The following is a 14749-nucleotide window of genomic DNA, read 5'->3' as shown; positions in this document are numbered from 1 at the left end:
GCTGTGAGGAGCAGCAGCCCAGGCACCCACCTACGATCCTCTGCCCATCCTCTGTCCTCAGGCGCACGATTTGCATTTTGACGTTGGTGCCGCTGACGGAGGCCAGCACCCCTTCCACCTTCGTCCACACGCTCAGCACGGAGCCACAGAGCACGTAGTAGGTTCTGCAGCGCAGCCCCACCTCACAGACCAGCCCCAGGCCTGCCTTCTTGCAGTTGCCTCTCCTGCAGGCAGACAGAAAAGCTTCCAGAACCATGCTGCAAACTAAATTCTCATTTCACTAAAAACGAGACCCGTGGTTATTTAACGTGCATTCAGAGTCGAGCACGCACGCCAAGGGAAGGACACTTGGAGAACAGATGATGGGAAAGCTTTGGGAAGGGCTGGCCTAGTTAAGCACCATCTACAAAATGCACAGACAGAGCTTTGAGTCAAAGATAACATCACTGAGGTCACCTGAGAGCTGGGGTATGTTACAGGACACTGGTATCTGATCAGGGTACTTCAGAAGCTCCAATATTAATCTGAAACTTCTACCAGTTATGCAGTTCCTCAGGAATTCAGCCACCAGCTGAGTTCAGCCACACAGGAGGCAGCAGAGGAGGAACAGCTGTTTCTGACATCCATCCCATCTCTAAACATTCCCCCCAATAACATTTGAACTATCAGACTACAGCAACAGAACAGATGAAGACACTTCAAGCACAAGTCACTATTGAGTCACTGTGAGTGTAATTTATACATTAACACTCATCTCATGTACAGGGACTTCAGGGCAAGTACAAAGCTTAATGTTATCTCACAAGTTGGGTCATTTGACTGGTCATGGGGCTATTTCCCTGACACAAGAAACACAAGGCTTTACAGGAGGGACAGAAGAAGAGCAGGGATAAACCAGTCCAAAGTGAAACAGTGAAGTTAAAGCACAAACACTGACCAGTAGGCGTGGGTGCAGGTGTCTGCAGAGGAGTTGTACTGCTCCAGCCAGTGTGGCAGAGCATCCTCAGAAGGTACCTGGAAGAATCATCCAGAGTGGGAATGAAGTAAATCACATCAAAACTTACACAGAATAAAAAGAATTCGGTTGGTATCATGAGAAAGGAGGGAGCACCAGCATCAGGATGGTGTACAGAGGTACAGCATCCTACATTATAATAATTTCAAATTATCCATCCTAAAGGATGAGCAGAACCTCAGAGCTTTTACAATAATCCACTTGATGTGAGTTTCCTCAAGTTCTTGCAAATTCAACACATGCTAGACCCTAAGGAGCCTCATTTTTTATTACCACACCACAGATAATTTATATTCAGAAAGAAATTCAGAAATGGATATAGGAATGCCAAAATCATGTAGACCTGCTTAAAAAGACCCAAATACAATCTCTGTTCTGGAGAAAGAAGCCTACTTTTTGATTTGTCAAAATTATACATAAATAAAAAAAAAAAAAAAAAGGCCTTATAATTATTTTCAAACTTTTCTAAATTAAAAAACAAGCATAACTTTAATGGTTACCTTCTTGTATTTCTTTTTCAGGTCTGCACATGTCTCTAGTTTGAGTTGTTTCCCAGTATTTGGTCTGTATATCAAAAAAAGCCTCTTTTTAGGATTCACTTCTTTTACTAGAATTGCTGTTTTCTTGTTATTTCTTATCTGGAAAAAAAAGACAAACGAAAAACTTCCTGAATTAACACATGATGAAATTATCTGCTTAAGTGATTCCATATTGTGTTCTTCACAGAGCAATAGGAGTGTGTAACAGTACAACCAAGGACAGTATTACACCTCTAGAACACAGTAATCCACACTGACCTCACAGTGAAACCACAATTTCCTGGTGCAGGTTTAACTAAGAGCTATTAATTTGGGTTTGGACTCATATTCCTATCAGGAAATATCTTGAGGAGATAAAAGGAAGAATTTCATACTCAATGTTATAAAAACCTTAAAATTAAAATGAATGTAAGACTCAGTGTATTTTGCAGAACTGAACAAGTAAGTTTTTCAGTTTAGCCCCCCAAACCTCTGAACATAGTCCAAGAGACAGAGGAATCTTACCTGTAGTGATAAATAAAATCCATCATCTGGACCTGTTTGTTCTGCCCAGATCTTTGTTGCTTCATCCCAAGACATTCCTCTCTCCACACTGATCTACAAGAGAGCAGTGCAGGGGTATTTGAGTGGGAACAACTTGAAAATAGTTACACACCTGGGGACTGAACCCACTGTAAAAACCTCCTGGCAAATGTTATCAGTTCCTACAGAGATGATAAAGGATCAACTTACTGTGTACAGCTCTACATGGCCAGAGGTAGAATATCCAGGAGTTAAAAACTTCTTAACATCTGCCTTCCTCACTTTCTCATCCCCAGAGCCCAAGTCTGAAAAAGAAAGCAGAGTTTTATTCTGCTGCTCTGTTCTCACTGAAGTTCAAGAACACTGTGAAATGATTTACTCACCTAAGATGCCCATGTCATATCTTCCATTCTTTTTAGCATTTTGGATAACTGCATTTAACGTGTCAGAGAAGTACTGGAACAAAGCATTCTGCTGATGGACTTCCATGCCAAGAATTCGATTCAGAAATTTCCCTATATTGTTGTAATCTTAAAAAAAGAGTAAGAAATACATGTATTAGGGCAAAGATTAAGTCTGATAACCACAGGCCCTCAATCAGTACTCAAAGATTCTTACAAACACTACTTAAATACATTCTTTCAGAAATGCAGAAAACATTAAGTTCTTCAAAAAAGCTCACTTTAAAAAGAGAGTTACAAGTTCAGTTCTAAAGCTGGGAATGCACTGTCATGACAAAAGATGCTCCCAGGGACGTTCTACAGATGCACTGAACACCCAAGTACCTTTATCAAGGGTCAGGATTCCAGATCTGTCTTCCACATTTATCAAGCCTACACCAATCAATCCCTGACGAACATCTAGGAAAGAGAAAGGAGTTCAATCATAGCTGCTTTGCCATCTAAAAATAACCCAGTGAAGTCACAGCTTGTTGAGCCATAGGATCTGATTCCAAAGCCTCTGACACCCCTCACTTCCCATTATTGCAGTTTCTACCTAAATACATCAATAACCAAGACACAGCTTTGCCTTCTGTCCTTGCAGGAAACCCAGGAAGGGGAAAGCACCAATGGCCCCATGCCTGAGAACAGTTCCAAAAGGCAATGGGAAAATAAAGATAAAAATCTGTTTGTAATACACTGCCCAGGCAGATACAGAACATTCCTCACACAGAGTTCACAGATCTGGTTTCAAGTGTGAACTTCAACATTCAAGCAACGTGCACAGACTCTCACTGGACATTTACTCCCATCTGTCTCAGCTGATCATTTCAAATTGTAACAATGTTTTACAGCTCTAACAGCATTTCCATTTTCTGTGTATGGAGAAGGACCAAAAGGTGTCACAGCCTTACCTTTGAAGAAGTCTCCAGGAAAATCAGGAGGAGGTGAGACCATTGGGGAGTCCAAGTTCACAATGGATTTCATAACAATCTCCAGAGCATTTCTGCCATACTGTGTGAAAAAGAAAGTTGTTCTGTCAATGGCATCCAGTGTTTGTGCCACAGCTCCGGGCACACATGGTTTAACAGGTATTTATAATTCACAATTAAAAACTTTTCTGTGCAATAGTGAAGGGAATTGTTTATCACCTTTATGTAGGGCAGTTTATAACTGAAAACAGCCCAGTCTAAATTTTTAATTAGAACTGCCAAATTAATCTTTCATTGTGGCTTAAAGGACACACACCATTTACTTAAGAGTTTGATTGTTTGCAAGAGCAGAAAAGTGATTTACACATGTGTGTTCCACATGGCTTCACAAACAGAATTATGGGTTACAGAAAGAGGCCTTCCATCAGCAAGGGATGGAGTTAAAGGGATGGAGAGGAACCTTCCTCAATAGGTCACCTGTGGAATAAGCAGCACAGTATGAGCTCTCCAATAGAAACAGAATTGTCACCTTGTTGTCAAAATTGAATCTGCTGAGGTCTCGAGTTTCTGTGGCCCGTCTGTCCCCATGGGTGAGGGCTCCCTGTTAAGACACATCATTGTCATGAAATATAACTTTTAAGAAAAAAGAAATCTAAGTTGCATTTTCTCAAAGGAAGGATCAGACCTCTTGAAACATCTTACCAAACTCTCCAGTCTTTTTGCAACTATAGATGCAAATCTTTGCTCTCCTGCCAGTTCAGAAATGAGGAACACATACTCTGGAGCAGTCACTTGGTTGGATCTATGAGTTCTTCCTGGATAATTAAGTAGAAGCATGCAAATTAGATATATTCAGTGAAATAGAATTTTTAAAATAAAATGTGAACTGTGAAGAGCAAGGAAAAAAGGTAGAACTTAATCCTGCTTAAAAATTAGATTCTGCTGTAATACAGCAAACAGAAGTAGCACAGAGATACTCTAAAAATTGTGGCAACTTCTATAAAGACACTTCACATGTGAATGAAACTCCAAAGCTGCAGCCTAGGGTTGTTTGTGAGGTTTCTTTCAAAGCTTTTAAGACCATTAGCTACAACCACAGATAAATTAATTCTCTTCATGGTACAAGAGACTGGAGGGGTCCTTAGGAGGATGCCTGCTCCATCTGATTCTCCATGTTAGCAGTAAGCTCAGTCATCACTCCTGGCTCTGCTGGCCAGGACAGTGAGTGCTTTACCAAACTGCTGGATTGCTCTGTCCGCGCTCCACGGCAGCTCCAGGGTCATGTGAACCCTCCGCCGCTGGTTCTTGGCCCTGCGGTCTGCTTGCAGTGAGATACCAGAGCTGGCAGCCTCTGAGATGATGGCAATGTTCTGTGATTGAGAAAAGAGCTCTTAGTTAGCAATAAACCCAAGATCAAGCTTCAGTGTCAAAAAAAAAAGTATTGTTTTACAACTATTACCAAAGATGGGTCTGGAATGATTCCACTGTTACTCACAAGGCAGGGGGAGGGCAGCAAAGGTGTGGCTCTCTGTATCACAGTTAGAAATGCTAATGAACTCTTCTGAGTGAAAGAAGGGGGGTTTGCTTTACTTTTCAACAACAACTCTCTGTGCAAACAAAGACTCGCCATCCCAGAGGGCAGGGCTCCCTGACACTGGCCTGTACTCTGAAGGAAAAGGGGAGGGACACAGGCTTGCTCCAATTGCCAACACCAGAAAAGACAAAATGTTGCTGCTAAGGCTGTACAGGGAAGAGGATCCAGCCCTTGCAGTGCCTGAATGCATTTGCCTTGAAAGAATGTAAATGTTTGGACTGTGCACAAATCACTTACAGGAACCCGAGTTTTTACCCTCAAGTGTCACAAGGGACCACACAAGTTCCATGCACAGTGACATTTACTCCATTTGCCCTCTTGTGGCAGCACGGCCCAAGTGAAGCACTGGGAAGGGCTTTCTCCCCCCACTCCTTTTATCAGACACAATTCTACCATTATTCAGGTCAGGATTTTCTTTCAGAGTGCAACATTAAGGGCAGAAGTCACCACTCCTCCCAGTGTGACTTCTCAATCCTTGTTAAGGTTAACACCCCCCACCTTTTCCCTTCACCCCTCACTGTCAGTGTTCATACAGTGGTCTTCCCCACTTCCCAATTTAGTTATTTCCTCTTGCAAGGGGAGGTGCACAGTAACCCAGATCAATGAATCAAAGATATGAATCATAAACCTGCCTTTTAAACACGTAATTGTTTTACAAAACCAGCTTGAAGGTGCCAGCTTTCAGTTTGGCACATGGGGCCTCAGAGGTCACCCAAACTACAGCCTGACCTTTAAACTCACTGATTTGAAAAACAAACCAGCAGAGTGCTTCTTAACTGGTACTTACACTACCTGCCAGTCACTGGTGAATAGCTTACAGTTCCTATGGCATCTGGCACATTTGCCTGCATGCAGTCTTTCCAAGATTACCTTATCTCCATCCATGAACCTCTGCTTCTCTGTGATGTTGAGGATTTCCACAGGCACATCGAGCTCAGACCTGGACTCGTAGGAGATGCTGCCGTCGTCGTTGCTCACCACTCTGCCTTTGCGGCCGGTCATCTTCAGAGGGGAGGGAACACAACCTCAGGGGCAACGCCAAACCCACCCCAGCACCAACAGCTCCAAGCTGCATTATTTATCCATGCACCCACATTAAAATGCTCAGTAATTTACTCTGAGTGCAAGCTACTATTATCTGCTATGTGGAATATGACAGAGCAAATCTGTGTAGAAATGATGGTGTATAATGGCACTGTTCATAAGGGATTTACCAGCAGCACCAAGAAAATAAGCTAAACAGACAGCTTAGGCTGCCACTGATTTTAACAGGGTCTTTTAAATCACACTGATGCTTCTACTTGATAAAAACAGGTAGCTTAAAGACATTTTTCTGAAGTCCTTGTGAGATTAATTAATCAGGCTTTTCATCAACACATAAAGGTTCTTGATCTCCACTGCCTTGGAGGATGAGCTAAAGCTCCTGTCTGTTTAATACACACCAGCAGCAAACTGACTACAGCCAGTCAGAGAAACAGACCACAGTAAAACAAAGGAGAAACTGGTGTGACTTACCCAAGCAGAAGCTATCAAATCTCAGAAATAATGTGTTCACCCACTCAGAGCTCCCCCTGTATTCTAACACAATATTCAAATTTCTCTTCTATTGAGAGGCATCAGCAGAGTAACCTCTGCTTTCACTCCTGAGATCACTGTCTAAAACTGATAATCTCTTTAAAAACGTACTTTTTTCTTTATATGTGAATACCAGCCTACCTCTGCAACATTTTCAGGACCACCCAGTTCATCTATAAGCTCATCCAGTGTATTAGGTGGAAGATCTTCAGCCAGCTTTTCCAGTTTATCCAGCAGTTCTTTTTTCATTTGTTGGGCCCTTTCAACAGCATCCTGACTCGTTACAAAGCTGCTGTTTGTGTTACTGTTTGCTGAAAGTTAAGAAAGACTCTTTGAGATTTAGAATTTTATTGCCTAACTGCTAGGAAATGAATCAACATCAAAGCAAGCTGCTCTTACCAGGCGTGTTGGTACTAGAAGTGGTGGTTCCAACAGTGGAAGTGAAGCAGCTGGGTCGTTTGGATCCCAGACCAGAGGCTAGTAAGGCACTTTGAATAGAATCTGGGTCTATGCTTTTCTTCTTTTTCTTTTCTTTATTTTTTTTATGCTCTTTTCTAATCAACCAGGGATCTGAAGTTAAATAAAAGTTTCAAACATTTACTAAGCAGCCATCCATCCCTTTGAAACAAATACATTCTCATTGCATAAAGTGACTTACAAAAGTCTGAAATCCAGTGTACAAAATCTAATTTCACATTCTACTAATTCCACATCACTGGAACTAAACTACCTGCTTAGTAAACACACATCTGTGGTTCACTGGACTGTTTGGGAAGACTTTCTGCTTACTCTCTGCAAGCACAGCTACTTTCTTGATGAAACACTCAGACTGCCTTACCATCTTCATCATCCTCACTGGATTCATCTCTGAACGGGTTGAAGTCATCATCGTCTCCAGAACTCAAAAATTTGGAGCTCTCATTGTCACTTTCTTCATTGTCTGAAGCATCAGACTCACTCTCACTCTCATCAGAGCTGCTCCCTGCAAGGCCACCTGTTTTGCGGGCTTTTTTGGCTTCTCTGCTTATTTCTTCACCTAATTCCATCATCCCAGAAGAAAGAGAAGTTAGCTTAAACCTTGTAGTCTACACACTTTGAGGCCTGTTTTACCATACAAACTAGAAAAATAGTCAACTTTTGAAAGCAGAACTTTTTAAAAGAATCTAGGCTTTAGGCAAGACCTCTCTCCCAAGTTTTTAAGATGAGCAGTTTGGGAAGGGGGTGGTATTAGGCTTCTCTTCATTGAGCCTCAAGATAAAGAAAGTTACTTGAATGACTACCTCAGGAAGTGATCTGACACAGACAAAGCATTTTGGGATATGGTTCCATAGCAGATCAACCCAATTTTGAGGAAAAATAACTAAAATTTACAGATTTATATTGCTTACCAGAAATATAACATCTATTAATGGCAACCTCTAGCCTTAAGAGATCTGCAATACATTCTCTTTCAAGGATGACTGTACAGATATTCCCTTTTTTCCCCACACAAAGTTGACTCTTAGGCAGCTCTGAAGCTGCCATTTTCACTGCAGCATTAGTGCAGGAACTCCAGCATTACCTTTTCGTTTCTTTACTTTGTTCTCCTTGCAAGGGCTGTCTCGGGGTGAATTGTTATTACTTTGAGCAGTCAGGTCAATTCCCAACAAGCTGAACAGCTTCTTCCTGTCAGGAGCTGGAAAGTGCTTCTCAATAAGAGACTGGAATACTCCTCTGTTTAAGAAAAAAGGGTTGCTCAGTGGAATTTGCATTTATTTAAAGTGCAAACCTGTAACACTGAACAGCTTTGCTTGACTTCTCTGAAGAATGACTCCTTGTGTTGGGCACTCTCTGTATTATCACCCACTGTATTTGTCACCTTCTTAAAAGCAGGACACATCTCTTTTACAGCACTGTTACACCTTGCTAAATTTGTTTTGTGTAACAAGTGGCATTGCTACTGCCATTTTTTAATTGCTCAATTAAGTTAATAAATTAAGATCTTCAGCAAGGCAGCCTTGGGATTGGCTCTGGTCCCTCTGATCAAAGAGGGAAGTCATGGTCTGTAACTTGCTGAAGTTCTTTCTCTCAGAGTGCAACATTAAGGGCAGAAGCCACCGCTCCTCCCAGTGTGACTTCTCAATCCTGGTTAAGGTTAACAGGCCCCACCTTTTCCTTCACCCCTCACTGTCAGTTTTCATACAGTGGCCTTCCCCACTTCCCAGTTTAATTATTTCCTCTTGCAAGGGGAGGTGCACAGTTGCTCTGATACAAATGCAGCACACACTTGGCAGGTGTCCCCATGCTCCCAGTTTGAGAACAGTACAAGCTGTTCACACCTGAAAATGTCAGTTTGGAATGCCAGGAGAACCAGGAGACAATCACTGCCTCACCTGAGCAGTGCTGCCAGACTTTAGGTACAGGCAGCTTCAGTAAAGAACATCACTACTAAAGGACTCCCAACCTTGTGTGCACTGATGCACACTTGACACACAGAAGGACAAATGACTACACACACACACTAAGCTGGATGAAGGTTACTTTTGCAAACAACAATTTTAACATTCAGTCTTACTTTGCTGTAGAAACGAAGTCATTCAGTTCCCCACCACCTTCCTCCAAAGCTTCCAATGTTCTGGCTTCTCCTGTCGACTGCAGGCCAATGACAACACACTGAAGGACAAATGAATACCAGACACTGTCACTATGACTGAGCTGTAAGTTTATTTTGCCTGAATTTCTGCTCATTAGATACCATGAAGAACAAAAGCATGCTCCTACTATGGCTGAAAATATTTGTATTTTATATATATATATAAAAATTTAATCTAATAGCTTTACATTTAAGACAAATGTTTAAAAATCAGTCCTGATCAACTTACTTTGCCATTCTTGATTTCTTCCCGAGCCAGCTGCACCACTCTCTTCACCTTGGAGGCTATGCAAAGGTACTTGAAGAACCTCTGGTGAGCTGACCAGAACTGGCCCCACATGGATTTCTTCATGCGCTGCTCGGCATCGATGAGATCGGCCGCCTGCTGAAACCTCTCTCGAGCACTGACCCACTGAACAAGAAAAGGAGCATTCACATTTCAATCAACTCCAACCTCCCAGAAATCAACAGAGAAAGCAAATTTAAAACAGGGTTCTTACCAGTTTCACAGATTTATTGTACATTTTAACATATTCCTGTGAGAGCAGAACTTCGTCGATTTTGAAAGTTACACCTGAAAAACTCAACTGTCTGGCTATGTACATTCCTCTCAGCTTCATATCCATAGCAACTATTTCCATGGCACCAACACCTCTAAAATAAAGGAACAATTTAAGTCCATGTTAGAATTTTCAAGAACAAGGATTTGTTAAAAAAATGCCTCAAAACACAACCCCAAGTACTTTAGAAAAAACCAGCTTATAAATGTGAAGGAATATGTTTTCAAAATAATTTGAAATTTAGTCTTTACATAAAATTGCATCCCTGCCTTGTAAGTGTTAAGTGTATCTCAAGAGGTAAAACTCGGTTACTTTTTTCCCACATGACCTAGGATGGATTAGGAGACAGTAACTTAGAAATTTGAACTGGATAACAAACTTGGTCCAAATATCAGCAAATTCTTGCATTCTAATTTTATAAACTGCTAATGATTTGAAATAGTACAAACCATTTTAGGTCATTCAGATTTATGCTGATATGAAAATGATTTAATTAGTAAGTAACTTCAGTTCTCTTCAACAGCAACACCTTGAGAGCACAGGAATCACCTGCAAAACAGCCAAGTGCTGCTCACAGGCTTGGGGCTCTAACTTCATTATTGCTTATGTGATATGCACCCAGTAATGAAGAGAGGCTACTCTGGCAGAGTCCAGAAAAACCACACATCATGTAGATGGTAAACAAGATGTATCCTAAAGCCTATTGTGCATTCTGTAGTGTTCAAAATTCTTTTTGAGTAGGCATAGCAAGATGTTCACCCAGCACAGAATGCAGCAATGGCCTTTTCTCCTGACCCCTCACATTGAGTATTATTAGTATGTTCTGAAACACCAAGTACCTTGTAACAGCACAAAGAATTTCCCTGAACTGGGTTCTTATGCCAACAAGCACAAGATTACCTCCTGTTAAATTGCCTATGATGAATGCATAAACATTAGAGGCCTTCTACAAATAGGGAAGCCATTAACTACACTGAGCATACTCACTACATTACAGGGTGTTTTCATGGGGAGCAGCAAAGTATTTTGCTTTCCTAACCCCCACATTTTCAAGAGCCCTCTTTTCCCAGAAAGCTTTTAAAGCTCTCAAAATTTTCTGTGAACAAAGGAAATAACTTATTTTTCACCACTTATGATAAATAACATTTCTGCTAGATTTAGAAGCCCGAGTCCTTAGTGTGACAGGACATGCTTGTAAAGGACTAGAGAGTGAAGACAAGGAACTGGGAGTACAGTCAGCCACAACCCTGTGCATTCTGCTGTAGGTCTTTGAAATTTACCTTCTTTCAACAGCCTGAATAAAATCACTGAATTCCCTAAATGGGGTTCCTTCACCCCATATTCCAAGACGGTTCATATATGCCATGTTCCTTGGCTCAGATGCACCTAAAAAGAGAAAGAGAAATCTGTACCAGTGCCAGCAAAACCATCCAGAAACACTTCATACAAACCCAGCAGTACATACCTGTGGCACTGGCATAAACAACCCTGGCTTTTGGAAGTTTATTTTGAAGTTCCAATACAGCCAGACCTGTTTTTGTTGGTTTTGATGAACCAACAGGACACAGATTCTTTGCTTTATGACACTCATCAAATACAATCTGAATCGAAATTAAGGAAAAGCTTTGTCCCACTAATGTACAGAATGAGGAGCTGGAACAGAAGGCAAGAAAATCTACTACTTACAATAGGGGGCAGGCAGAAATTGTAAACTCCAGACACTGGTCATTTTAACTAAAAACCTTGGAAAAATATTTAGATAATAAATTGCCACACTGGAGTTCTTGAAAATGCTGATGCTACTCTAAATATATATTTAAATAAATCCATTAAAAATATCAATGTAAACTTAAGAGTTCTGAAAGATAATTGTTTAATTTTATAGGTTTGATATAGAAAACACTAGGAACTTCACTCTAGTAGCAGAGTTGTGTGGCAACAAGTTGAGTGGCAATGTGTTTGGCACAAAGTTTATAAAACTAAGAGTAATGTCAGAGCATGCACACAACTGATTGCCATTACAAATAAAGAATACCTAAAAATCTTTAAAGATACAAGCTGAAATAGCAATTTCATTATAATCAAATGAATTCCAGAAAAAGGATACAACTCCATCGAAATCTTCACCACACCAGTGAAGAAGCTGCTTTAATCTGGTTTTGTATTTACCACCAGACTGACTTTCCCCAATAAGAGAAGAATAGGTAGCAAAGATGACCCCTTTCTTCACACTTCCATTATGTTTGGAAGAAATCTTCCCATACTTGAACTGCAATAAATAGAAATTAGAGAAATGAATCAAGAGAGACCCCTCCTCAATCCCACCTACCAGATGATGATGAAGGGATGCTGGTGGTCTCAAACTGAAAGGTGGGGACACCTGGAGCCACCCATAACCCCACACCGTGATCAGGGCACAGCTGATGGCAATGTGGTTAAGGGGTTATACAGGGCCTCACTTGAACATTGACTTAAGGAACACTAAATCTGAGGTTCCAAAAGCTTAGCAGCCACATCTTTGGCTACATGGTTTCCTTAGTTTAAATACAATTGAGATTTCAGTTTCAATGTATCCCTTTAAGAGCCAATACCTCAGGCGTATTTACAGCTGCTACCACAAATGAGGATTTCTAAAGCCTTGTTTTGGATTTAAGAATTCACAAAGCTAAAATACCAACTTAAACCAAATTTTAAAGTTCAGTGAATTCAACCAGCAATCACACTTCACAATTTAAGCAGCTAATCCAGAGCAGAGGCAATGTCTCCAAAAATAACTGCACACACCACTGCTGCTTTAATAAATCACTGAGCAGGTCCATTATTCAAGTATTACACACAAAAAGCATTATAAATAAAATGTGCACTGAGAAATAGAAAGTAAAAAATTCAAATGCTACAAAGCTTTAAGGATGTAAAGAATATTTCAACTTGTAAAAAATATTCTACTAGTAGTGGCAGTAGTGGCTTGAAGTGTATTTTTTTTTAAAAAAGCACACATGCTAAGACTTAATCCTACAAGGGGCCTATTTACATGATTAACTTAAAGCTCTGTGTGGTTCTTTGTAAGATTTAGGCCTGTCAAACAAGACCTAGACAGCAAATTTATTGAAATTAGTACATTCTTGCTCTTAAAACAGTCAACATGCACAACTTGTCACACAAGCGTACCTAAAGGTTTGCTCAACTGTACATAGTAAAAAGTTTCCACACCTTGTTTAATGAATGCACCAATATGTTTTTGGCTCCAATATCTCTCAAATCTCTCTCAGCATCGTATTTCAGATCATTTGACACGCTAAACCTGAGGATACAAAACAAAGCACATTCTGTAAGTCACAGCAGGTCAAAGGCAGCCAGTTGCTAGAACATTTGTCAGAAGACAGATGACCCTGAATTTAGGTCATAGAGTCACTGGAGTGTCTGCTCTAACAAATCCTGACACACTTACCAGACTGCTCTTTTTCTGCCTAACAAGTAATTTTCATAGATTATTCCAGCTATGGTCCTTCCTTTTCCTACACCAGCACCATCACCTATCAAGAATCCAGCTCTGTCTCCATTGGGCAGGAATGTTTCATGTTGCTGTAGGAGAAAGAACAAAAAACTTGTACCCATTCTCCAGAACACATCACAGGGGATTGTCAGAAAAGAGCAAACATAGGAAACATCCTATTGGAGGAGACCAGTGGTCCAAGCAAACTCCTGGCAGCAGGAAGAGGGGATTTTATTTAGGGAGAGCACAGCACCCTAACTGCATTGTGTGATCCATTCTCCCCTTTCTTCCCCCAGCACCCAGAACTGCTCTAAGCATCTGTCCAATCATTTGTGCCTTTTCCTAACCCACTGATAGGCTCCTGTACAGCCTCTGTAGCAGCAAGGCCCAGACCTGCACAGCCTGTGGAATGCAGTGCTCTGAATCTACCCATTGTAAACCAATCTCCTGTCAGTGTCACCAAGGTCTGTTTTGAGTCTGGTTTTGTGTGATATCAGTCACTTCTGGATGATCTTAACCCTGATTTCGTTCCCATTCCTTCCTCTCCCCTCCAGCCCCAGGTGTCCCAGTCTCTTTTCATGAGGTAACTTTGCCCTCCTGTGACCATTTGAGTTGTCCCCTAACTCCACTGCCTCCTTCCCCAGCACGCAGAGCACTGCACACACATCTGGGCTGGGCACACTGAAGTTTAACCCAAGAGCAAAATAACACCCAGTGCTGTCCTCTATTCCTCCCCAAGGATGTCAGACAGGGCTGGGTTTCTCAACCTGCTGCTGCTGCAGCCATTCAATTACTTCAGAGAAATAAAAATGACTAACATGTTCTAAGACAGTTAAAAGATCACCATCCTGCAAGTGGCTTAGAGGAAATTTTCCTGGGTGTATTACCTCACATTTATCTGAGCTGAAGCTCACCTGCCATCTTCTAATGCAACTCAAACCTTTAAGCTCTTATTATTTTATCTCCTTGTAAAACTGACATAGCTGCACTTGTCAGATTTTAGTTTTTCTTCTTAAATTCTCTGTTAGCTTTTAAGCTGTGCTGATGTCTGGCATACCTGGGCTGCATAAGTGATTGCTTCCAGCTGCAAAGCTGACAACCAGCCACTGTCAATGGTTTCCTCTGATATTGATGTCTGGTACCACACATCAGGAGGAGTCACACTGGATAAGGAGCTGGTTTCCACTACTGGGTCAGGATGACGCAGACCAATTTTTACTGGTGGAGAAAGAAGGGGAAGGAAGGCAGGAGATGAAAACAAAATACAGAGTTCTGTTGCTGCAGCACAAGTTAATATATTTACCCAAACAACTTACAATTGTGATTGCAAAGGCTGAATTCAACAATGATTATGTTTCATTGCAACAATCTGTCAAGTGTTGAACTGCACTGCATATGAAGGAACACATTCATCTGAATTTATAACTGCAATCCTAACTTTCTCTTC

The 14749-nt window shown here is 41.1% G+C and overlaps 1 protein-coding gene across 2 annotated transcripts in view; it reads right to left on the bottom strand.

The window, feature by feature from the left end:
* The window catches only part of SBNO1 (strawberry notch homolog 1), a 31404-nt gene that overhangs the window by 4532 nt on the left and 12123 nt on the right, over positions 1-14749 (bottom strand). For both annotated transcript variants that reach the window (XM_071444988.1, XM_071444990.1), the window contains exons 7-31: positions 14360-14520; positions 13258-13391; positions 13020-13110; positions 11917-12078; positions 11275-11410; positions 11090-11195; positions 9750-9903; positions 9479-9661; positions 9172-9269; positions 8179-8330; positions 7456-7653; positions 7017-7187; positions 6759-6928; positions 5913-6044; positions 4683-4818; positions 4151-4263; positions 3978-4049; positions 3431-3530; positions 2862-2936; positions 2460-2606; positions 2287-2381; positions 2059-2151; positions 1516-1653; positions 938-1014; positions 31-224 (exon numbers count right to left, since the gene is read on the bottom strand). In XM_071444988.1, coding sequence (XP_071301089.1) covers positions 31-224; positions 938-1014; positions 1516-1653; positions 2059-2151; positions 2287-2381; positions 2460-2606; positions 2862-2936; positions 3431-3530; positions 3978-4049; positions 4151-4263; positions 4683-4818; positions 5913-6044; positions 6759-6928; positions 7017-7187; positions 7456-7653; positions 8179-8330; positions 9172-9269; positions 9479-9661; positions 9750-9903; positions 11090-11195; positions 11275-11410; positions 11917-12078; positions 13020-13110; positions 13258-13391; positions 14360-14520 — 3288 coding nt within the window. The remainder of the gene's footprint in view (positions 1-30; positions 225-937; positions 1015-1515; positions 1654-2058; positions 2152-2286; positions 2382-2459; positions 2607-2861; positions 2937-3430; positions 3531-3977; positions 4050-4150; positions 4264-4682; positions 4819-5912; positions 6045-6758; positions 6929-7016; positions 7188-7455; positions 7654-8178; positions 8331-9171; positions 9270-9478; positions 9662-9749; positions 9904-11089; positions 11196-11274; positions 11411-11916; positions 12079-13019; positions 13111-13257; positions 13392-14359; positions 14521-14749) is intronic.

Source organism: Agelaius tricolor, unplaced genomic scaffold (assembly GCF_023055355.1).
Source record: "Agelaius tricolor isolate 1412-34295 unplaced genomic scaffold, bAgeTri1.0.p SCAF_20, whole genome shotgun sequence".
Classification (NCBI taxonomy): Eukaryota; Metazoa; Chordata; class Aves; order Passeriformes; family Icteridae; genus Agelaius; species Agelaius tricolor.
This window is presented reverse-complemented; position numbering and strand designations above follow the sequence as displayed.